The sequence below is a fragment of the Stegostoma tigrinum genome, chromosome 8 (assembly GCF_030684315.1).
Source record: "Stegostoma tigrinum isolate sSteTig4 chromosome 8, sSteTig4.hap1, whole genome shotgun sequence".
Classification (NCBI taxonomy): Eukaryota; Metazoa; Chordata; class Chondrichthyes; order Orectolobiformes; family Stegostomatidae; genus Stegostoma; species Stegostoma tigrinum.
The window spans coordinates 87,318,421-87,343,692 of record NC_081361.1 but is presented as its reverse complement, the minus strand read 5'-3'; the positions used below and the strand labels follow the sequence as shown (position 1 = coordinate 87,343,692).

Here is a 25,272-nt window from a genome sequence, read left to right as displayed (position 1 = left end):
CACCCATATCTATAGATGATACAAATATTCAGTTCGGGAGCCTGCAACTTTCTCCCTAACTTCCCACAGCATTCTGTTGCCTTGTGATCGAATGTGGCCTCGATGTGTGGGCTGTCGCTCTCCCTTCACTTCCGAAATTCAGCTCCTTTGTCCATGTTTGAACCAAGGCTGTAATGAGGACCTCATTACAGCCTTGGTCCTGGCAAAACCCAAATTGGGCTTCACTGAGCAGGGTGTTGCTGATCACTATTGATGATGCCTTCCATCACTTTACTAATAATCAAGAGAGGTTGGGGTGGTAATTGGCCAGGTTGGATTTGTCCTGCTCTTCCTATACAGGACATACCTGATCAGTTCTCCACATTGTCTGGAAGATACCAGGTAACATAAACTGGGAACAGATGCTTTCAGGGAAGAGCACCACTGAAATGTGGAGATTTTGTTTAAGGAATGCATGCTGCACGTGCTCAATATGTTTTTCCCGAGCAGGCACGGAAGTTGCAGTCAAGTGAGGGAGCCGTGGTTCTTGAGAGAGGTCGAACGACTGGTTAAAAGGAAGAAGGATGCTGATGTAAGGTTTCGGAAACAAGGAACAGAAAAGGCTCCAGAGGGATACAAGTTATCTAGGAAGAAGCTGAAGAAAGGGCTTAGGAGAGCTATAAGGGGGCATGAGAAAACCTTGGAAGATGGGTTCAAGGAAAACTCCAAGGCTTTTTAAACACACGTGAGGAATAAGAGAATGAGTAGAGAGAGGCTAGGGCCAATCAAGGATTGTAAAGGGAATTTGTGCACAGAGCTTAAAGAGATAGAGGTCCTTATTTGAATACTTTTCTTCAGTGTTCACAACTGAGGGGGACCTATTTGTAGAGGAGGACGTTGTGAAACAGGCGGGTGGGCTAGAGGAGGTTGATGTTAGTAAAGAAAGTATGCTAGGAATTCCGAGGAAATTGAAGATAGATAAGTCCCCCAGGCCTGATGGGATTTATCCAAGAATTCTATGGGAAGCGACGGGCGAGATCATAGGGCCTTTGGCAACAATCTTTTCATACTCACTGTCCACGAGTAAAGTGCCAGAAGATTGGAGAGAGGCAAACATCATTCCCTTGTTCAAAAAAACGTAACAGCGATAACCCCCGAAATTACAGGCCAATTAGTCTTACATCAGTGATGGGGAAATTATTGGAAAGGGCTCTGAGAGACCAGATTTATGATCACTTGGAAAGGCACAGTTTGATTCTTGATAGTCTGCGTGGATTTGTGAGGGATGGATCGTGCCTCACAAACCTTATTGAATTCTTTGTAGAGGTGACTGAACATATGGTTGCAAGTGGAGTAGTGTATGTGGTATGGATTTAAGTAAGGCATTTGATAAGATTCCCCATGGTAGGTTCATGCAGAAGTTAAGGAGGCATGGGATAGGGGGGAATTGGCTGACCCTTAGCAGACAAAGGGTGGTATTGGACGGAAAATATTCAACATGGTGCTCAGTTACGAGTCGCTTACCACAAGGATCTGTTCTGAGTCCTCGTCTGTTTGTGATTTTTGTAAATTATTTGGATGAAGGAGTGGAAGGGTGGATTAGCAAGTTCATAGGCGATGCGAAAGTGGGCCATGTTGTGGACAGTGCAGAGGGCAGTTCTAGGTTACAAAGGGACATTGATAGAATGCACAGCTGGGCTGAGAAGTGGCAGATGGAGTTTAACCCTGAAAAGTGTGAGGTGGTTCATTTTGGAAGGACAAACTTGAAAGCCGAATACAGGGTTAACAAAAAGATTCTTGGCAGTGTGGAGGCGCAGAGGGATCTCAGAGTTCATGTTCACAGTTCCCTGAGAGATGCCACCCTTGCTAGATAGAGTTGTTAAGAAGGCATATGGCCTGTTAGCTTTCATTAATAAAGGGATTGAGTTCAAGAGCCGTGAAGCTATGTTCCAGCTATACAAAAGCCTGGTTAGGCCACATCTGGAGTATTGTGTTACGTTCTGGTCACCTCATTACAGGAAAGATGTGGAAGCGTTAGAAAAGGTGCAGAGGAGATTTACCAGGATGTTGCCTGGAACGGAGGGAATGTTGAGAGAGCTAGGGATTTTCTCTGTAGAACAACGAAGGATGAGAGGTGACTTGATTGAGGTGTACAAAATGATCAGTGGTATAGATAGACAGCCAGAGACTCTTTCCAAGGGTGGAGGTAGCTTTTACGAGTGAAAGGAGGTAGATATCAGGGAGAAGTCAGGTAGGTTCTTTACTCGGAGAGTGGTTGGGGCATGGAATGCATTGCCAGAGAAGGTTGTGGAGTCGGCCTCATTGGGGGCATTTAAGTGGCTATTAGGCATATGGATGATAGTATAAGGAGGTTAGATATACCTTAGGTTTAGGGGAAACGTTGGGCCGAAGGGCCTGTACTGTGCAGTACTGTACTCTGTTCTGTGTTCCATGTTCTATGTTCTAGATGCCAGTGTTATAACTACTGATTTAGACTTAATGCATGTATATAGAAACAGTGGAAAGTTTTTTTTGCATGTTTACGCAGTGTCTCCATGCTCTGGCCCCATCTTGAAACACTGATTGTATTGCAAGATTTTATTACAGTATACTTCATTTTTCCCTTATTTGTCCTCTGTTGCTACTCTTGCTTGGTATCAGCCAGAGTCTCTGAAATGGGCTCTGAGGTCTTGGTTATGGGCTTCTGCCACTGACACACCTACAACCTCCACTTCTGAGCTGGTGCCATGGGCCTGAGAATATGCGGGATCCAGTTCCTCCTGTTCCTCATCCGTTGCTCTTCCAGACACTTCTCTTCCCGCCGTTCATTAGTTGTTAGTGTCTCTTGCCATCCCTTTCACTGATGCTTCTGCTCCTTCGGGAGCCCAGGCCTAGCTGCGGACCTGGAGTCTGGGCTGGGGGAGCCAGCCCAGAACCTGCCCCTTTCTTGCCAGGAGACCCTGGGCTGGGGTGGAGCCTTGACCACCTAGCTCTGGTGTTGCTACTGCTAGGGGCCTCTTTCTTCATCTTTCACTTGGCATTGGCCACTGCCTCTGTCTAGGCTTTAAAGAAGAGAAAATGATGGGGGGAGAAACAAAGAAAAAGAGCAGAAGTAAAAAGAGAAAAAGAAAGCCAATGGGCGTGGATGAGGCCAGGGCTCAACTGTGCTACTCTGCTGCCAACTTGGACAACTTTTACTGGAAGAGCTTGGCTAGGGAAATGGCAAGTCTGGAGCACAAGTCTTCAGTCCTGTTTGTGGGATGTTGTTGGGGCATATAATCTCTGCAATATTCAGTTGCCTCATTGTTTATCGCATGGAGTGAATGGAATTGGCTGAAGACCAGTATTTGTAATGCTGGGAACCACTGGAGGAGGCTGAGATAGATCATCCATTTGGCTCTTCTGGTTGAAGATTGTTTTGAATGCGTCACCCTCATAATTAACTCTGATATGTTGGATCCTTCCATCATTGAGGATGGGGATATTCGTACAGCAGCCACCTCCACTGAGTTTTAAATTATCCTCCACCATTCATGACTGGATGTGGCAGGACTGCAGAGCTTAGATTTGGTTGTTGTTTGTGGGATTACTTAGCTCCTACTATCACTTGCTACTTCTGCTGCTGAGTATGCAAGTCATCCTTTTTTTTCCTTTATCAATTCACACGATGAGGCATCACTGGCGAGGCAGCAATTATTCCCTATCCCTGTATGCCCAGATGGCAGTTCAGAGTCGACCATACTGCTGTGAGACTGGAGTCACATGTAGGCCAGACCAGGTAAGAATGGTAGTTTCCTTCCCTCAAGGACATTAGTGAACTAGGTGGATTTTTTCTCAACAAGTGGCAATGGATTCACAGTCATCATTAGGTTCTTAGTTCTAGATATTTTATTGCATTCCACCATCTGCTATAGTGGGATTTGGACCCAGTTCCCAAAACGTTATCTGGGTCTCTGGATTAACAGTCCAACAGTAATACCACTGGACCATCGCCTCCCCCATTTGGTAGCTTTACCAGGTTGGCCCCTCATTTTTTTAGGTGTGCCTGGTGCTGCTCCTGGTATGTCTGCTGTACTTTCCATTCAACCAGGGGGGTCTCCTGGTTTGACAGTAATGGTTGAGGTGGCGGATAAATCAGCTATGAGGTTGCAGGTTGTGTTGGAGTCCAATTCTGCTGTTGCCAGTATCCCACAGTGCCTAATGGGTGCTTGATATTGAGTTTCTACATCTGTTTGAACTCTGTCCCATTTATTACAGTGATATTGCCACACAGCATGATGGAGGGTTTGTCAGTTTGAAGGTGAGAATTTGTCTCCACAGTACTGTGTGTTGGTGGCTCTTAATGATATTATTGTCATGAACAGTTGCACCTGTACCCAGCAGCTTGGTAAAGATGAGGTCAGGTATGATTTTCTGTCTTGTTGGTTTCCTCACCATTTGCCGCAGACACAGTCTAGCAACTGTGTCCTTTCGGACTGAACATGCTTAAACAGTCGAGCTGTTCCTGAGCCACTCTTGGTGGACGTTGAAATCCCCCACTCAGTACATTTTGAACCTTTGCCACCCTCGGTGCTTCCTCTAAATGTTGTTCAACATGGGAGAGTACTAATTCATCATCTGAGCACAGACAGTACGTGGTAACCAGCAGTAGGTTTCCTTGCCCATTATTTAACCTAAGGCAGTTTCATTTCTTTGTTGAGTCTCCATAGCAATTGATTCAATTTTCTCACTTCATAGAGCAGTTGAGAGTCAGTTACACCACTGTGTCTCTGGAGTCATGTGGGTCAGTCTAGATGAGGATAACCAGTTTCTGTCCCTGAAGGACATTAGTGAGTCAAATGGGTTTTTCTGACCATTGACAATGATCTTTCATAGATTCTTTAATTCCAGGATTTTTAAAAATTCAAATTCCACCATCTGCCATGGTGGGATTTAAACCATTCATTTGAGTTTCTGGAGTCATCGTCTCATGATAATACCACTTGGCCATCACCTCCCTCTCTTCCTAAATTAGCTGCAATGACAGTTACTTTGAATCTGGCAAGTAGCTGTCATTTTGATTTTGCATTGTCAAGGTAAAGAATGTCAATGTTCAAAGAAATTTACTTGATCCTGCTGAGCTAATTTCTTATCAATAATGGGTTCACCATTTTTCATTGGCTGTAAGCCAGTTTAGCCTGTCATGTTATTACCTACTTTCTTGACTTGACCCAAGCATACTTTACAATAAGCCTACCAAAGATCTGAGGCAAAATTGAAGGAGACAATGGGAGGGTCTGTTGTGGAGGAGCTGAAGGGGCGCATAATTATTTATTTGTGCTGTTTCCAGAGTTCCTGTAATGCTATTTGTGCCTGTACCACAGCTGTGCATGCTTTTCTTGTCCAAAGAGCATTTCTGGGGCCTGTGTCCCTATCGCTGAAACAGGAGGCTGAAGTTCAAGTCCCACCTGTTCCAGAAGTGTGTAGTAATATCTCTGAACAGTTTGATGAGAAAAATAAGTTGTTTTTTTAGTATACTAAAACTTACAATGTTCAGCATAAGGCTCTGATTTTACTTTTGAGGAGACTTTCAGCTAATATTCAGCAGTGATGCTAACTGTATCTGATTCAAGTCGTTCTTGCAATATAGTTGAGCTGCCAAAAATTAAGATTTTTAAAAATCTCAATCCTTTGCCAACTTTTACCATTTTTGAGCATAGGAACTGATGTAAATTATTTAGTCCCTTGAACCTTTCGTATTGTTAATTCTGCAGTGCATAACTCATCCCTTGACTCCCTAGAGCCTGGGACTATTCCTTTTGCTTAATATTGGTTAACAACCTAGCCTGTTTGCTGGACTGCTAGCTGCATTACTGAGATTGTTGCATGTAGATTACTGTGGAGAATTACAGCACCTTTCATATTGACTGGGGCTACATTGATTTTTATATAATCTGCCTTGTCTTTCCAACTGAAAGTTAACACGTCCTGATCATGCAAGTCTGAAGAACCTTGGAACTTGCATTGGGAGTGGCCAAAGAGAGCAATGTTAATATTACTGGTACTATTTAATGATTGTTGGCTGAACCCTACAGTTGCTAGCCGCAATGCTGCGTGCCCTGTGGGTTCATCTATGGACCTTGGCTGAATTTTGTCAGTTTGCTGTTTGGAACATTATGCAAAGTAAATGCCCTGGTTTATTAACTGCACTGATCTTCCAGCTTGCTATATATTGTGACATTGCATGTCAAAGAGCACGATGGTGTTCAAAGACAATGCATTATGGAAAGTCTTTGAGTGGACTGCTTTTTAGTCATTTGAAAGAAAGTATCAGACTAAAATATTTAAAGCAGAAAAGGTGAAATTTATTTGTTAATTTTTTATTAATCAGGATAGTGTTTTTTATTTTATTTAATCAAAGAATACTGCACTAACAAGTTAATTGCTTTTTTATTAATAGCAGAGATTAAAATGGATATTGAAAAACTATATGAAGCAGTACCTCAGTTATCAAAGATATTTTTTATTGAGGACAAAATTGGTGAAGGTAAGTTTATACTTTAATTGCAAATACTTAGAAACAATAAGCTTCTTTTTGATTTTGATCTTTTAATATTGCTCTCTGGCATACCTCAATGAAAATACTCTTTTGTTCCTAACCAAGCCTTTTATGGGAACTGTTTCAGCAATCAGCTGTGATGTAAGTCCACATCAGGATTTTGGTTGAAGGGGTATGGGCTGATTTATTAGATTCTGGCAGACATCGAAAAACAGACCTGACATTGTATACTTCTTTAATACATCATGTCCTACTTTAGAATATATAATTTATGAGTATTTCAACGAGCAGTTTTGGCAGTGTAGCATAAGCAGAGCAAGTGCATTCATAGTGAGATTTTTTTTAAAGTCATTGATCAACATTATCTTTTTCAAACTGAAGAAGACTTAACTTTCAAATAAACTGGTGCTTTCTTCTCACCACCCTAACAATCGTTTCATTAAAACATAGTCGAGCTTCCTTTTAGTAGAAGGCTTAAGGGTGTGACTGTAAAATGTAGGAGCGAGGAAAAAGCCATTCAGCCCACATGCTTTGCAATTCAATGAGATCATGGCTAGTCCAGTATTCCCATAATCCTTGATTCCCTTAGTAAGTTTAGAAATTTGTGCATCTCAGCCTTAAATACACTTAACCCATCCTTGATAGCCTCGGCAGTAAAAAAATTCCACAAAGCAACTATTCTCCAAGAAATTATTCGTCCACATCTGTCTTAAATATGCAACCCTTTACACCTGGGATTATGCCCTGTGGATGTCCTACCTGGCAACCCATCTTGTCTGGAGAACATATCAACCTTTAGATCCATTACTTTCCTAAAACTATTACTGCATTGAAATTTATTGTTTGTTTCCTCCCTTGATTATTTAACTTTTTTTAGAATGTTATTAGTGTCTTCTAACTTGATACAAAATATTTACTCAGTTCCACATTATTATTTTCCCAGTTTTGTTCTCTGAGGGACCAATGTTCGCTTTGACCAGTTTTCTCTTTTATACATTTAAAGAAGCTCTTGCCATCTGTTTTTATATTACTTGCTGGTTTGTCCTCATACTTTATTTTCTCTTTCTTTGCTATTTTTGGTTATCTTTGGTTTTGTTTTAAAGCTTTACCAATCCACTAATCTTTGCTACATTGTATGTTTTTCTTCTTTCAATTTGATATCCTCAACTTCCTTAATTAATCATGGGTGGTTTATCCTCTTCTTGGAACATATCTTCCTCACTGGACTATATCTTTGCTATATGTCATTAAATATTTCCTTAAATATCTGCCATTGTTCCTTAAATGTGATAGCTGTTAAACTACTTTCCCAGTCTACTTCAGCCAGCTCCGCCCTCATGTCTATATAATTACCCTTATTTAAATTTAGCACAGTTGTTTCTGACCCACGTTTCTCTCACTCGTATTGAATGCTAAGTTCTACCATATTATGGTCACTGTTCCCCAGGGATCTTTTACCTTGAGAAGTTTATTAAAACTGCTTCATTACATACTGGCAGCTCCAAAATCTCTTGATCCATGGTTGAGTCCACAAGATTTGCTTGGAAATTGCCTTAAATACAGTGTATGAATTATTCTTCATGGCTACCTTTGTCAATTTGATTTTCTACATTATAGGGAGGCATTGGCCTAATAGTATTATCACTGACTATTAATCCAGAAACCCAGGTATTGTTCTGGGGAGTTGGGTTTGAATCAGTTGTAGCAGATGGTGGAATTTGAACTTCAGACAAGCCTGGAATTAAGTGTCTAATGATGACCATTAATCCACTAGTGATGACGGGAAAACCCATCTGGTTCTTTTTAGGGAAGGAAATCTGCCATTCTTACCTGGTCTGTCTTACATGTGACTCCAGACACAGCTGTACAGTTGATACTTAACTGCCCTTTGGGCAATTATGGATGGGCAATAAATGCTGCCAAGCCAGAAATGCCCTCAGTGTGAATGAATTTCAAAAAAGAACAAAAATTTGAAGTCACCCCTGATTAGTGGGCAGGAGGAGGAATGGGGGGGGTGAGAAAAGACTGGACACCTCAACATAAACACTTCACAAAAATATTAAAGACTAAAAATATTCTTTTTTTATTTGTTAATGGGATGAGGGCATCGCTAGCTAGGCAGCATTTATTATCCATCCCTAATTGGCCAGAGGGCAGTTCCGACTCAACCACATTGCTGTGGGTTTGGGGTTGCATATAGGCCAGACCAGGTAAGGATGGCGGTTTCCTTCCCTAACGGACATTAGCGAACCAGATGGGTTTTTCCTACAATCAGCAATGGATTCATGGCCATCATTAGATTCTGAGTTCCAGCTATGTTTTATTGAACTCAAATTCCACCATCTGCCGTGGTGGGATTTGAACCATCCCCGGAATGTTATCCGGGTCTCTGGATTAAAGTCCAGCAATTATACCACCAGGCCACTGTCTCCCCAGCTCTCTAATCAGCTGTTTTCTAGGCAAAACCAACCAAACACTTGAATGCTGTAATTCCATCAAGCCCAGTCTAATAATTTATTTTAAACTGGTATTGTTTACAATTTTAATGAAAGGTCATCTGAAGTGCAGAAGTATACCCCAGAATAATGCTCACCTGAATTATGACCTCACCCAAACTAATGCAAAATCCTTACTTTTTGCCTGATAAGCTTTCCTCACGAGTTTCATTCTTTATAAATATCAGCTACTTCAGAACTCTGCAGATTTTGTGCTTTCCCACTGAAATGCTGTCCACATGACTCTTGTCATCGACAGGCTCCGTGGGACCCGCAATATCACAATGATCATAGTGGTTGATAATTCTTGCTCAACCTTACCATTACAACATTTAAAAGGCATCTAGATGAGTATGTGCATAGGAATGGTTTAGAGGGATGTGGGACAAATGGGACAAGATTTATAAAGTATATCTGGTTGGCATGGACGAGTTGGACCAAAGGGTGTGTTTCTGTGCTGTATATCTCTGACTCTGGTGTTCCAAATATCTTTTTAATGTAGGCTTCATAGTAAGATATGCACGAATGCATAGTAGAAGTGACTGCTTTTATCAAAATCCATCTGCTTTTGCTGTACATATTTTTGGAAGCTGGAACACAACCAGTTAATTTGGCACCCTGCATTGTAAGCTATGCTGTTTGAAATCTATTGAGTTTTTTAATGATATGCAAAATATATCACATACTGCTTGTAGAAATCCTGTACATAATTATTTTTGTATATTATTTACATGTATCATGTTTAGGTACCCAGCCGCATATTTGCAAAAAATGGCTTCAGGATAATTTGACAAACTTGTGAATATTTCAGAAAAAGTCCAGTTTTTGCTCATTATGGTTTACTATTTCTAACCTTCCTCAGGTACATTCAGTTCTGTATATCTGGCCACTGCTCAGTTAAAGTCAGGAATGGTAGAGAAGTTTGCACTTAAACATCTAATTCCCACAAGCCATCCAGTGCGAATTGCTGCTGAACTTCAGTGTCTGACAGTTGCTGGGTCAGTATCAACACTACATTTTACTGTTGCCTCATCTCTCAGCTTTTATGCAATGTGTTGAAGCTAATGACAAAGTTTTATTTGCATGTCTGTTCTCTGAATAGCAGCCACTTAACAAGTTTCCTCTCTGCTATTTTTTTGCATCCAATTAGCAAGCATGTGCTTTTATAGGAATGTAAACAAAACAGTAAGATGAAAAAAAATGTTGGTCGTATTTTATACAAAATATTCAATATTCCTTTGCTTTGTTGAGGATATAATGAATACTTTCTGGTAATTTTGTACCTTGCTTTGTGGCTATAGAAACCCTGTTTTGACTGCAGATTTGACTAAGGTATTGTTAAAATTCCATGCATGTGGCTCTATCAGTGTGTTTGTTTGAAAGAAATGTTTGGAATGCAAAGTAATATGTTGCAATCTAACTTAAATCTACAATGAATTTGTCCTAATTTTTCAAATTTCTACAGTAAGCATATTATGTCCAAGTATATTATCAAGCTGTCTGCTATAAGTCAAACAGACCTGAATTAGAAATCTGGCTGACAAATTGTGACATTACAAATTGAGAATATACTTTTCCTTTTTTTCCTAAATTCACTCCATATCCTCTTGAAGGTGATGAATTGTGCTTGAATACAGTTTTACTAGTAGTACTTTGTTGGATGTGCTATTTTTAATTTCAAGTCCTGGATAGTATATTTTAGAAGGGAACTTGGCTGTCGAAGGCACCTCTGTTAAGCTAGTTCCTATACTTGACTAATGTCTTGTAATATCTTTTAGTAAGTTCCACTGAAAAGCAAGATCTCGTCTACACAATAACCCTTGGGACGATAGCAAAATGAATTCTACTTGTTCAGAACGTTGCAGCAGGGCTGAGTCAACAACTGAACGGCGAAGGGGTTCATTCTAATACCAACTTAGGTCTGTACTTAAGTTGTATAAAATTGGGGCGTCACAGTGGTACAGTCCTTAGCACTGCTGCCTCTCGGCACCAGGGACATGGGTTCACCTCCAGCGTTGGGTGACTGTTTGTTTATGTGGAGTTTGCATGTTCTCCCCTTGTTTGCGTGGGTTTCTGCCAGGTGCTCCCGTTTCCTCCCAAAGTCCAAAGTGCAGGTTCAGTAGATAGGCCAGGGATGTGCAGCCTAAGTGGATTATCAAATGATAAACGTGGGGTTACAGGGATGTGGAGCATGGGTCTGGGTGGGGTGCTCTTCACGGGGCTTATGTAGACATGATAGGCTGAATGGCCTCTATCTACACTGTAGGGATTCTATGATTCTGTGAAGATGTATATTTACTCAGCACTCACATGACCCCCATTTCTCTTTAAACTCAAAAATTATTCAAAGACATGCCTGTTCTTGTGACTTTGGATGTCATTAGATTTATTAGACGTCCGCTACAGTCCTCCATAATGTCATAAAATGTAGGTTGATGGCTACAGATTCCTGGCTTAAGACAGTTAATGATGTCTTCTCAATGGACAATTTAATGTAGTCCAGCCACAGAGTGATACTAGAAAGGCCTGCTGACATCGTGATGATGCATATTACAGGGTGAGAAGAGGGAGATGGAAAAGAAAAAAGTGCCAACTGGCTTTCAATCAGAATTGTCTTTTAAAGCATTATTTAAAGTCAGTCATTATACAGTAGGTCGAGGTGGGTTCTAAGTTAGCCAATGTTTTTTCATAAATTTCTGGACAATTTATGGTTTAGATTCTTTATAACAAATTTCTAGATGACCATGTGAGTATATTAATCATCAAAATAAAATAAACTGAAAACATTTACAGTCTGATGCAAGACCTGAAAACATACAGAAGGCCAATATCATCTGTGAAGAAAACAACGACATGCAAGCTCTCAAATTAGGAGCAGGAGGAGGCCACTCAGCTCCTCAAACTTGCTCTGCAATTCAATAAAATCATGGTTCTCTGATTGCTCCACATTCCTGCCTACCCCAATAAGCTCTAATGCCCTTTGTTAATAAAAGAAAAAGCTTTCCTCATACTTCTTCTTTTAAACTTTTCCCCTGTCATCTGAAACCTGTGCTTCCTTGTATTTTACATTTCCATCCTGGGAAAAAGACTTGACTGTACACCCTAAGCATTCCTGTCATAAATTATGAATTTCTATCAGGTCACACCCCAGCCTTCGATGCTTATTGATGTGGGTTCTGGGACCTGGTGATCTGCCTTTGATTGGAATTCTTTAGGTGCTAAATGAATTGGAAAAATCATCAGCAAGTGCCCAGGTTGAGTTGTGTTGAGTCAAGTCTGTTTAATAGGTGAAAAGTGCAGATCCACACTTGTTGGACAATAGGACACTGAAGGGGCAAATACAGAAGCATGTGTTTGCAAACTGCAACTACATTTAATTTACAAACATTTCTCTGCCCATTTGCCAAGCTGTCCAGATTTCAAACCCTGGTCCAAGGTGAATTGCAGCATCATCATTGGCAGTCCCTCACAAGCAAGGATGACTCTCAGGGTAAGTCTGTAGGTGGTTGTACAGACCAGTGCAACTTCCACAGGCTCTCTTGCGCTTGGGGTAGTAGGTTATCACAGGAAGGCATGGGTAGGGCATTAGTATGCCAGCGGGCTCCTTTTACTGTTTTCAGCTGGCTTCCAGTTTTTTCCCAGCGGCAAGTCTCACTGCTCGACGCCTTCCTGGATGCTCCTGCTCCGCTTTTGGATGGTCTTGGGCCAGTGATTTCTAGGTGTCTGTGGGAATGCCATACTTTACCAGGAAGGGTTTGACAGTATCGTTGAAGTGCTTCCTCTGTCCACCAGGGTCTTGCCTACTGTTTTGAAGCTGAGAGTAGACCACTTGCCTGGGGAGTCAGCCATGCAGACAACATGCCCAGCCCATCGTGGTCAGTCAAGATGGGGGCTCGGTGGTCAGTGCCTCGATGTTGGGATGTTGGCCTGGCCAAGGCTACTGGTATTGGTGAATTGCACCATTCTAACAGGTCTAACATTGATACCTTACTGTTGCAGAAGTTAGCTACAAAGCAGTTTTTTAAAAAAACAAATTCTGTCCAAAAGCTTGCCATCATTTGTGAAACTCATAGGCTGCTTTAGGAGGAGGGGAACGTCTCTTCAACATATGTCATGTAAGTATGACAATGGGCTTTACTGAATGCAACAAAAACTTGAATGATTAATGTGAGTCTGGGATGGCAAGGGGATCATTGGCATTCTCTTTTTCATGGTCATTCATCTGAGTGCAGCAACTTCACAATGTTGGTGCACATAGTGCAACCAGGATTGCAGTAGGGCAGATGATTGTGCTGCGAAAGGTACACTTCCCCTGGCATGGACCAGTCAGGGGAGGTCCCTCCAGAATAGCCTGGAGAAAGTGTGCCACGCCATCCTGGCTGTATTCTTTGCTTTGCACAATCAGAGCAGACAATGAGTTGATATGATCAATTCTGAGGAAATGGGAGAGCAGGACCAATCTTCTGTGGGAGAGGACAGAGCTCTCCCTGTGCATGCTGTAACTTAGCTTCATCAGACATTACAAGGCAGAGACGGCCTGATTTCCACCACATCCCAATAAATGGGAGCTTGCTGTAGCAGATCGTCATAAACTGTCGACCAGTTGTTACTCATGATGCTAGGATATGGGGTACATTCGAACACCCGAATAGCAATTAATCCTGACACTAGCAATTTATTGTGACTTGTATTTAGGAAAAATGTTAGATGTGTATATGTCGTCACAATTCAACGCCATTTTGATTACAGAAGTTATAAAAAGAACTAATTGAGACAGAGTTAGGACAAGGTTCATTTTCTGTTCCCTCCATGACAGTTTGGGTTTATGGAATGACTTATGGAACGCTGCTGCCAAAGCACGGATTTCAGAACTGGACCCACCACGCTGCCACTGCCAAAACTGACACCAAAGCCACTGCATTGCCACCATAGAAAGGAGGGACAGAACGGACCCACCAAATCACCAGTGCTAAAACTGCCAGCACTTCAGTTGCTACCTGAAGTCACCACACTACATTGGGAACTGAGTAACTGTGTTGTCCTAGAGAGGGTGTTTAGATGAAATATAGTTAAGGACAGGTAAATTGCCTAGCATGGTGATTACACGATGATCAGGGTGTGAGTATGGGGTCATTTCTGTGAGGGAGTGTCAGCTGTGCAGGCTGAGCAACATGGCTTTACGGTGTTGACTCATTATGTTGCTGGGGGGCAACAGCGGATTGTTGAACCTGGGTGCGAAGCAGCCTTTTAAAAATGATGCTGGCTGAAGGGACTGTGATAGTCCAATGGATATCCACTCAATGGCGAGTTGTTCTAGAACAGTCGATGCTAACTAAGTAGAAGTGGTAGATGTAGGTACGGTTACAACATTTAAAAGACGTTTGGACATGGCACATGAATAGGAAAGGCTTAGACAGTCATGGACCAAATGCAGAGAAGAGGGATCAGTTTGGGCAATCTGGTCGACATAGACAAGTTGAACTGAAGGATCCATTTCTGTGCTGTATGACTCTATGATTTCAACTGGTAGTTCATCCTACAAAGGGACCATCCTCTGTGGAAAAAGTTGCCCTCTGGGCCCTTTCTAAATCTTTCTTCTCACCTTAAAAATATCCCAGATAAGGGATAATGGGAACTGCAGATGCTGGAGATTCCAAGATAATAAAATGTGAGGCTCACACCCCGCCCCCGCCACAACCGCCCCAAGAGGATCCCCCTCGTTCTCACACACCACCCTACCAACCTCCGGATACAACGCATTATCCTCCGACACTTCCGCCATTTACAATCCGACCCCACCACCCAAGACATTTTTCCATCCCCTCCCCTGTCTGCTTTCCGGAGAGACCACTCTCTCCGTGACTCCCTTGTTCGCTCCACACTGCCCTCCAACCCCACCACACCCGGCACCTTCCCCTGCAACCGCAGGAAATGCTACACTTGTCCCCATCCCAGGCCCCAAGATGACATTCCACATCAAGCAGAGGTTCACCTGCACATCTGCCAATGTGGTATACTGCATCCACTGTACCCGGTGCGGCTTCCTCTACATTGGGGAAACCAAGCGGAGGCTTGGGGACCGCTTTGCAGAACACCTCCGCTCAGTTCGCAAAAAACAACTGCACCTCCCAGTCGCAAACCATTTCCACTCCCCCTCCCATTCTCTTGATGACATGTCCATCATGGGCCTCCTGCACTGCCACAATGATGCCACCCGAAGGTTGCAGGAACAGCAACTCATATTCCGCCTGGGAACCCTGCAGCCATATGGTATCAATGTGGACTTCACCAGTTTCAAAATCTCCCCTTCCCCTCCTGCATCCCTCAACCAGCCCAGTTCGTCCCCTCCCCCCACTGCACCACACAACCAGCCCAGCTCTTCCCCCCCACGCACTGCATCCCAAAACCAGTCCAATCTGTCTCTGCCTCCCTAACCGGTTCTTCCTCTCACCCATCCCTTCCTCCCACCCCAAGCCGCACCCCCCGCTACCTACTAACCTCATCCCACCTCCTTGACCTGTCCGTCTTCCCTGGACTGACCTATCCCCTCCCTACCTCCCCACCTACACTCTCTCCACCTATCTTCTTTACTCTCCATCTTCGGTCCGCCTCCCCCTCTCTCCCTATTTATTCCAGTTCCCTCTCCCCATCCCCCTCTCTGATGAAGGGTCTAGGCCCGAAACGTCAGCTTTTGTGCACCTGAGATGCTGCTTGGCCTGCTGTGTTCATCCAGCCTCACATTTTATTATCTTAAAAATATCCCCTCTGGTTTTGAGCTCCCCCATCCTAGGGAAAAGAGCTTTGCTGTGCACCTTATGATTTTATAAACCTCAGTAAGGTCACTCCTCAGCTTCCTACACTCCAGTGGAAAAAGGTAGCAGCCTATCCAGTCTCTCCCTCAAATTCACTTATGATTCAGACCCTCCAGTCCCGGCAACATTCTAGTAAATCTTTTCTGAGCCCCCTCCAATTTCGAGAGCTGCTCATGTGATATCCCTGCTCAAAAAGAGAGGGAGGCAAACAGTTGGTAACATTTATTCTAACATCTATTGGAAAGGTATTAGAATCAATTATTAAGCAGAATATTTGGAAAACCATCACTTAATCAAGTAGAACTAACATGACTTCATGAAAGGGAACTCATCAATTAGAGTTTTTCGAGAAGCCTTGACCAGGGTAAATAGAGTGGAATCAGTAGATTTGTTGCATTTGAACTTCCAGAAGACATTTGACAAGGTACCGCACAAAAATTTAAATCATAAGGTAAGAGCCCACAGTGATGGAGTTGGTATATTTCTGTGAACAGAGAATTGGTTCATGGGCAGGAAACAGCAGTGGGGATGTGTTCTTTTTCAGGTTGGCAACCCGTGACCAGCAGAATTCTGCAGGGATCAGTGCTGGGACTGTAACTGTTTGCAATATATGTTTATTGACTTTGAGGAGGGAAATTTAATGTACTGTAGATGAATTTGCAGATGACACAAAAATAGATGGAAAGGCAAGTTGTGAGAAGAATGCAGTTTACAGAAGTATTAATACGTTAAGTAAGCAGCAAAAAGTTGGCATGTAGAATATAATGTGGGAAAATGCGAAGTTCAATTCAGAAGGGAGAACAAAAGTATATAATATTATTTAAATAGAGAAAGCTGCAACACAAAGGGACTTGGTGGTACTTAAGCACGAAACAGCTAGCAAATAGGTACAGCAGGTAATCAGGAAGGCTGATGGAATATTGTACTTGTTCAAGGGGGTTGGGGTAAGGAAGTCTAAATGCAACTGTACAAGGTGAGACCACATCTGGAGTAGTGTGAGCAGTATTGATTCCTTTATTTAAGGAAAAATATCATTCCATCAGACAGTTCAGAGAAGGTTCACGAGGATGATCCCACGTCTGGATGGATTGTCTTGTGTGCAAAGGCTAAACAGGTTGGGAGTCTACTGACTTGAGTTTAGAAGAATGAGAGCTGATATCATTGAACCATTGAGGACTCGTAAAGGACTGGACAGGGTAAAAGCTGAGAGGATGCTTCTCCATGTGGGAGAGTATAGGACCAGAGGGCATAGTCTCAGAATAAAGGATTGCCGATTTAAGATGGAGGTGATGAAGAGGAGATAGCAGGAACTGCTGATGCTGCAGTCTGAGATAACGAGGTGTAGAGCTGGATGAATGCAGCAGACCAGGCAGCATCAGAGGAGCAAGAAGACTGATGTTTCAGGCCTGGACCCTTCTTCAGAAATGAGGGAGAAGAAGGGGACTCTGAGATAAATAGAGCGAGGGAGAGGCAATGATGGAAGGTGGATAAAGGAGCAGGTAGGTGGAGGGAACACTGACAGGTCGAGGAGTTGGAGATGGAGTCATTAATGGTGAGTGTAGGTAGGGAGTTGGGATGGGAGTTGGTCAGTTGGGAGGGAGGAGCAAGTAGGTAGGAGAAAAGACGGACAGGTCAAGCAGGCAGGGTCAGGCTGGGCTGATGTCGGGGCTGGGGACATTTTGAAGCTTATGAAGGTCATATGAGATGCTGTTACTGCAGCCTTCAGGTGGCATCATTGTGGCACTGGCGGGGGCCTAGGATGGACATGTTGTCCAAGGAGTGGGATGGGTAGTTGAAGCAATTTTCAACTGGGAAGTGCAGTTGTTTGTCACGAGGAATTTCTTCCGTGAGGGTTTTGAGTCTTTGAATCTCCTTGCCACAGAGAACTGTGGGGGCAGAGTCTTTGTGTATTTTTAAGGCTGAGGTGGATAGATTCTAGATCAGTAGAGGAATCGAGGATTATGGGGCAGAGTACAGCAAAGTGAATGTGAAGAATGTCAGATCAGCCATGATTTTATTGAATGGCAGAGCAGGCTCAAGTGCGATTTGCTGGCATCAGCCATTTTGCTGACCCCACTGTGTGTTGGCTTGTTGGTTCCAGTGGTGCTTAACCCCTATTACTGTAAGTGTCTAACAAGCCAGACTTCTTGAGCCGATTAGAGGTGAAGTTTTTCCATGTTAATATCCAAAGAGATGAATGAGTCAAGTAGCCGAAGTTTGTATTTAATAGAGCTTAGAGGAAGGAAGTCTCCCTGCCAGCCACTCCTGCAGAGGAGTGGTGGCTGCAGTGGTGAACGTTCTTGTTTTTGGCTGGCAGGATTGTGCCTGTGAGCAGGCTGCAGATTTGAGTATATATGGCATGTTAATGAGTGCGCAACAGGCTCCTGAACGTGCAGGCCTGAAAAACCAAACCACATGAAAGGTTCTGAGAATTTTTGGCAAAACATTAAATGCCAACAGAAGACTAATATCTTTTGCCTCCCAACCAAGTTCTCCCACCCACCCTTCTAAAAGCTCCAGGGTGGACATGGGAAATTCTGCCAATTACCACTTTTTCTTGACAGATGGTAGATGAGTGTCCATGCTGTTTGCTTCTGCATTGATTCTTGCTTTTTTAAGAGTTCTTTGTAACATGAACGTTTAAATCAAGCCACAACATTTTTTTTAATCAATCAGGTTTATTGTATTTAAATCAAGGTTTTATTTGTAATGCTTGGCTGGATTGTTGCATAGACAAAGAAATACCTATGAATTTTCTTTTAAAACATCTATGCAGCCTGCAGATGTTTGTCCTTTTTAGTATTTTTTTCCTCTCCCTTTTTGTTGGTCTCTTCCATGCCACCCATCACCTTCGCAGGAAAGTGTAACTCTCTACAAATCCTACAGTTGTAATAACACGTTGTGAAGCTGGATGAACACAGCAGGCCAAGCAGCATCAGAGGAGCAGGAAAGTTTCACTTGTGCTTGTGGAATATGCTACTGTGAATCACCTGCTACTTAGAGGCTCAGCAAGTTTCCCAGTGCTTAAAAAGTATCCTCAGTTGTTCATTGGTTGCGTTTTTTTATAAGGATGTACTGTGGTGTTAAAGTACTCAGTGTTGTGATATCGTGATCAAAAATGGTGGGCTTATTCATATCAAGAGTGACTCTGCTCTTAAACTAACTTAACAAAAGTGTCCTTGTGATTTGATGTTGGTGCTGCGGACCCCAGTGATATAAAAGGACACTTCCTTTTTTTTTAACCTAAATTAGTTAACTCTGCTATTAAACACTGGTTGAAATTGAAAAGCAGAAGTGATTTAAAAGACATGACCTGTCATCTTTCACTTGAACTGCCTGCCCTCAATTTAAAAACAATCTATTAGACTCTCGTGCAAACATTGCTGATTCAAGTTTACAATTAGTAATTCATTTAGACAGAACATACGGATGCTGTTGATAAGAATTTATCTTGCGTCTGGAACAAAGTTGTCATTCTTATTGAGAAACTTCGAATTGAGTTAGAACAGATGTACTGCTGAGTTTGCCTTGATGTGCTGAGGTAACTGATCTAAAAGGAAAAGGGCTGCTTTTCTATTTAGATTATGTGGCTATTTTATGCCACATTAAATACTTTTCTGTGAATATGCTATTATGACAGATCACTGTTTAATTCTTTTTATTATTTTAATAGAACAAATGGAAGTAATTACATATTGTATTCCCGCAGAAATGTTTTGCTATATTTGACATCCTTTGAACCTTAACCATAACAAACTATTTTTTAATTCTGTTGAAACTCATTTTGTAACTGGCCTGTTCGGTATTTGTGTTTTAATTGCCCATTCTCGTCTCCAAACTTGTCATCTTATCCATATCAAATTGTTTACCCCTAAATACTTTAAACTGTAAGAGAGATTTTGTGATGACTTGGCATCCTTGTTACTTCAATGAGTTGTGCTTTTATTATGAAGTATTTAACCAGTGATAGCTCGTGCCAGTTTTTTTTAGAAATGCAATATATAGATAATGCTAGTATGTTCTTGAATGTTGAAATAAACTTTCATAAAGTCAGTTAATATTACACAGCACGTACCTATTATATTATTGAGAATTATTGGTGTTTTAAAATAGAGAATTTATGGATCTTTCTTTACCCTCTTGCATTTAGAAATACCTTATTGTATATTCTCAAATTTTGACTTCTTGCTTTTGACAACCATTAGATAAATGCAATAATTAACATAAACTCAAATTATATTATGAAAAATAGACTTCCTTTTTGATCAACTTCTGTACCTGTTGTTTGCATTTATTCTAGGGGTCAAGACAATGTAATGGGAGTTAAATACTGCTTAAGGAAAGATGATCATGTAGTTATTGTCATGCCATATCTAGAACATGAGTCCTTTTTGGTAAGTTTATTTATAAACTCAATTTGCATTTGATATTACAGTGCCCAGGATTAATTAAAAATGGAAATGTTCTGGGAATGATTTTATTTTAAATGAAATGTGTTTTTTTTCAGGATCTTCTGAGTTCTATGAAGTTGGAAGATGTAAAGGAGTATATGTATAACTTACTAAAAGCCTTGAAACGCATTCACCACTTTGGCATCATTCATCGTGATATAAAGCCAAGCAACTTCCTGTACAATGGGCGCCTGAAAAAGTATGAATTTCTACCTAATGTCTATTGTGATGTAATTCAAGCATATTGTTTGGGTAAAGGAAATGCGTGTACTATTTCATGCCAGTTGTATCTGTAAGGTATTTGGCTAAAGGTGTATCTTTAAGAGGGAGAGGCAATGGCCCAGTGGTATTATCACTAGACTGTTAATCCAGAAACTCAGCTAATGTTCTGGGTTCAAATCCCACTACAGCAGATGGTGGAATGTGAATTCAGTTAAAAAATACTAGAATTAAGAATCTACTGATGACCATGAAATCATTGTTGACTGTTGGAAAAACCCATCTGGTTCACTAATGTCCATCAGGGAAGGAAATCTGCCATCTTCACCTCATCTGGCCTGCATGTCATTCCAGATCCACAACAGTGTGGTTGGTTTTCACTTGTCCTCTGAAATGGCCTAGCAAGCTGTTCAGTTGTACCAATCGCTACAAAGTCTCAAAGAATCAAAACCGTTCGGATCACCTGGCATCGATTTAGGCACCGAAAAAGACAATGGCTGAAACAACCCTGTCAACGCTGCAGTATCTTCATTACTAACATCTGGGAGCTAGTGCCAAAATTGGGAGAGCTGCCTCATAGAGTTGCCAAGCAACATCCTGACATAGCCATACTCCCGGAATCATACCTTACAGATAATGCCCCAGACACCACCATCACCAATCCCTGGATATGTCCTGTCCCACCAGTAGGACAGACCTGGCAGAGGTGATAGCAGCGGTACATAGTGAAAAAGTGGTTGCCCTGGGACCCCTCAACATTGAGTCCGGATGCTATGAAGTCTCATGGGTTCAGGTCAAATATGGACAAGGAAGCGGTCTGCTGATCACGATGTAACATTTTCCCTCAGCTGGTCAATTGCTACTTCTACAGGTTGAACAACATTTGGAGGAAGCGCTGAGGATGGCAAGGGCATAAAATGTACTCCAAGTAGGGGATTGCAACGTCCACCACCAAGACTGGCTCAGATTGAGCTGCTGAAGGGCATCCCAGACAGACCCATCCCTAAACCCTATCCCTGTAACCCTGCATTTCCCATGGCTGACCTGTATGTCCCTGAACAGTATGGATAATTTAGCATGGCTAATCCTCCTAACTTGCATCAGTCCATGACAGTATCAGTGAGAGTGACCACTGCACTGTCCTGCTGGAGAAGTCACCCTGCCATCACATTGAGAATTACCTCCGTCGTGTTGTGTGGCACTGTCACCGTGCTAAATGGGACAGACTTTGCACAGGCCTAGCAACTTCAGACTGGGCAACCATGAAGGGTTGTGGGCTAACAACAGCAACAGAATTGTACTCCAGCACAATCAGTAACCTCATGGCCTAGCATATCCCCCACTCAACCATGACATCAAGCCAGGGGATCGATCATGGTTCAATGGAAAGTGCGGGAGGATATGTCAGGAGCAGCATACCTCCAAGATGAGGTGTCAACTCGGTGAAGCCACCAAACAGGACGACTCGCATGCCAAACAGCGTAAACGTCAAGTAATAGACAGAATCGAGGCAATCCCACAACCAACGGATCAAATCTGAACTCTGCAGCCCTGCCACATGCAGTTGTGAATGGTGGTGGTCGATTACGAAATTTACTGGAGGAGGAGGCTGCATAATTACCCCCAATGATGGAAGAGCCCAGCACATCAGTGCAAAAGAAAAAGGTGAAACTTTTGCAACAATCTATGGCCAGAAGTGCAGAGTGAATGGTCCATCTCGGCCTCGTCCGATGGTCCCTGGCATTAAAGAACCCTGTCTTCAGCCAACTCGATTCACTGTCAAGAAGTGGTTGGAGACACTGGATCCTGCAAAAGGCTGAGAGTCCTGACAACATTCCAGCAATGATACTAAAGAGTTGTGCTCCATAATTTGCCATTCCTCTAGCCAACTTGATCTAGTACAGTTACCACATTGGTATCTACCGGACAATGTGGAAAATTGCCCAACTATGTCCTGTACATAAAAAGCAGGACAAATTTAACCTTGCCAGTTACAGCCCCATCAAGTCTATGTTTGATCATCAGTAAAGTGATGGAAGCTGTCATCAACGGTGCTATCAAGCAGTACCTGATCAGTGACATCCAGTTTGGGTTCCGCCAGGGCCACTGAGCTGCTGATCTCATTACAGCCTTGGTTCAAACATATGGTCTTTAAGGCCTTAAGACATAGGAGTGGAAGTAAGGCCATTTGGCCCATCAAGTCCGGTCTGCCATTTAAGTCATGGCTGATGGGCATTTCGACTCCACTTCCCTGCGCCCTCCCCGTAGCCCTTGATTCCTTCTCAGATCAAGAATTTGTCGATCTCTGCCTTGAAGGCATCCAACGTCCCGGCCTCCGCTGCACTCCGTGGCAATGAATTCCACAAGCCCACCACTCTCTGGCTGAAGAAATGTCGTTTCATTTCAGTTTTAAATTTACCCCCTCTAATTTTAAGGCTGTGCCCACGGGTCCTAGTCTCCCTGCCTAACGGAAACAACTTCCTAGCGTCCACACCTTGTAAACCATACATTATCTTGTACGTTTCCATTAGATCTCCCCTCAACCTTCTAAACTCTAATGGGTACAATCCCAGGATCCTTAGCCATTCATCATACGTTAAACCTACCATTCCAGGAATCATCCATGTGAATCTCCGCTGGACACGCTCCAGGGCTAGTATGTCCTTCCTGAGGTGTGGGGCCCAAAATTGGACACAGTATTCTAAATGGGGCCTAACTAGAGCTTTATAAAGCCTCAGAAGCACATCACTGCTTTTATATTCCAACCCTCTTGAGATAAACGACAACATTACATTCACTTTCTTAATTATGGACTCTACCTGCAAGTTAATCTTTAGAGAATACTGGACCAACGCTCCCAGATCCCTTTGTACTTCTGCTTTGCGAATTTTCTCACCATTTAGAAAGTAGTCCATGCCTGTATTCTTTTTTCCAAAGTGCAAAACTTCACATTTACTCACATTGAATTTCATCAGCCATTTCCTGGACCACTGTCCTAAACTGTCTCAATCTTTCTGCAGCCTCCCCACCTCCTCAGTACTACCTGCCTGTCCGCCTGCCCACCTATCTTTGTATCATCGGCAAACTTCGCCAGAATGCACCCAGTCCCTTCATCCAGATCATTAATATATATGGTGAACAGCTGCGGCCCCAACACTGAACCCTGCAGGACACCATTCGTCACTGGTTGCCATTCCGAGAAAGAGCCTTTTATCCCAACTCTCTGCCTTCTGTCAGACAGCCAATCCTCAATCCAAGCCACACTAGCTCACCTCGAACACCATGGGCCCTCACCTTGCTCAGCAGCCTCCAGTGAGGCACCTTATCAAAGGCCTTTTAGAAGTCTAGATAGATAACATCTACTGGGTTTCCCTGGTCTAACGTACTTGTTACCTCTTCAAAGAATTCTAACAGGCTTGTCAGGCACGACCTCCCCTTACTAAATCCATGTTGACTTGTTCTAATCTGACCCTGCACTTTCAGGAATTTAGAAATCTCATCCTTGACAATGGATTCTAGAATTTTACCAACAAACATGGGCAAAAGAGTTGAATTCCAAAGTGGGGGTGAGAGTGACAGTCCTTGACATCAAGGCCGCATTCAGCTGAGTGTGGCACCAAGGAGCCCTAGCAAAATATCAATGGATATCAGGGGGCAAACTCTCCGCTGATTGGAGTCATACCAAGATGGTTGTGATTGTTGGAGGTCAGTCATCTCAGTTCCAGGACATCTCTGCAGGAGTTCCTCACAGTAGTGTCTTGGGCCCAACCATCTCTGCACCTGTTTCATCGATGACCTTCCCTTCATCATAAGGTCCGAAATGGGGGATGTTTGCCGACGATTGCGCAATGTTCACACTATTTGTGACTCCTGCACTACTGAAGCAATTCATATTCAAATGCAACAAGATCTGGACAATATCCAGGCTTGGGCTGACAAGTGGTAAGCAACGTTTTCTCAACACAAATGTCAAGCTATGACCATCACCAGTAAGAGACAAACTAAATATTGCCCCTTGGCATTCAACAGTGTTACTTTCACTGAGCCTGCCACTATCAACATCCTGGGGGTTATCATTGACCAGAACTTAACTGGACTCACTGCATAAACACAGTGGTTACAAGAGCAGGTCAGAAGCTTGGAATACTGTGTTTCGTAACTTACCTCCTGACACCTCAAAGCCTGTCCACAATCTACAAAGCACAAGTCAGGAGTGTGATGGAATATTCCCACATGCCTGGCTGAGTGCAGCCCCAAAAACAGTCAAGCAGCTTGACCGCATCCAGGACAAAGCAGCCCGCATGATTGGCACTATAACCACAAGTATCCGCTCCCTCCCTCATAACGCTCAATAGCAGCAGTGTGTACTATGTACAAAATACACGGCAGAAATTCACCAAAGACAGCACTTTCCAAACACAAGGCCACTTCCGTTGAGAAGGACAAGGGCAGTAGATAGATGGGAACATGACCCTCCAAGCCACTCACCTTATATATATAGCCGTTCCTTCACTGCTGGGTCAAAATCCTGGAATTCCCTCCTTAATGGCATTGTGAGTCAACTTACTTAAGTGGACTGCAGAGGTTCAAGAAGGCAGCTTGTCACCATCTTCTCAAGGGTAGGTAGGGACCGGCAATAAATGCTGGCCCAGGCAGCAATGCCCACATCCCACAAATTAATAAAAAAAAGGAAAAAGTGTTGGTTTATTTTGATCCAGGAGCAATCCTGAAAAAAAATTAAGTACAATTATATCTTCCAATGTGTGGCTATCACAAAT

The 25,272-nt window shown here is 42.8% G+C and overlaps 1 protein-coding gene across 4 annotated transcripts in view; it reads left to right on the top strand.

Moving 5' to 3' along the window:
• The window catches only part of cdc7 (cell division cycle 7 homolog (S. cerevisiae)), an 88,383-nt gene that overhangs the window by 30,114 nt on the left and 32,997 nt on the right, over positions 1-25,272 (top strand). For 2 of the 4 annotated variants that reach the window (XM_059648085.1, XM_059648086.1), the window contains 4 exons: positions 6,419-6,505; positions 9,875-10,010; positions 20,125-20,218; positions 20,332-20,474. In XM_059648085.1, the coding sequence (XP_059504068.1) occupies positions 6,419-6,505; positions 9,875-10,010; positions 20,125-20,218; positions 20,332-20,474 (460 nt within the window). The remainder of the gene's footprint in view (positions 1-6,418; positions 6,506-9,874; positions 10,011-20,124; positions 20,219-20,331; positions 20,475-25,272) is intronic. The other 2 variants (XM_059648087.1, XM_059648088.1) reach the window with 2 other exon arrangements.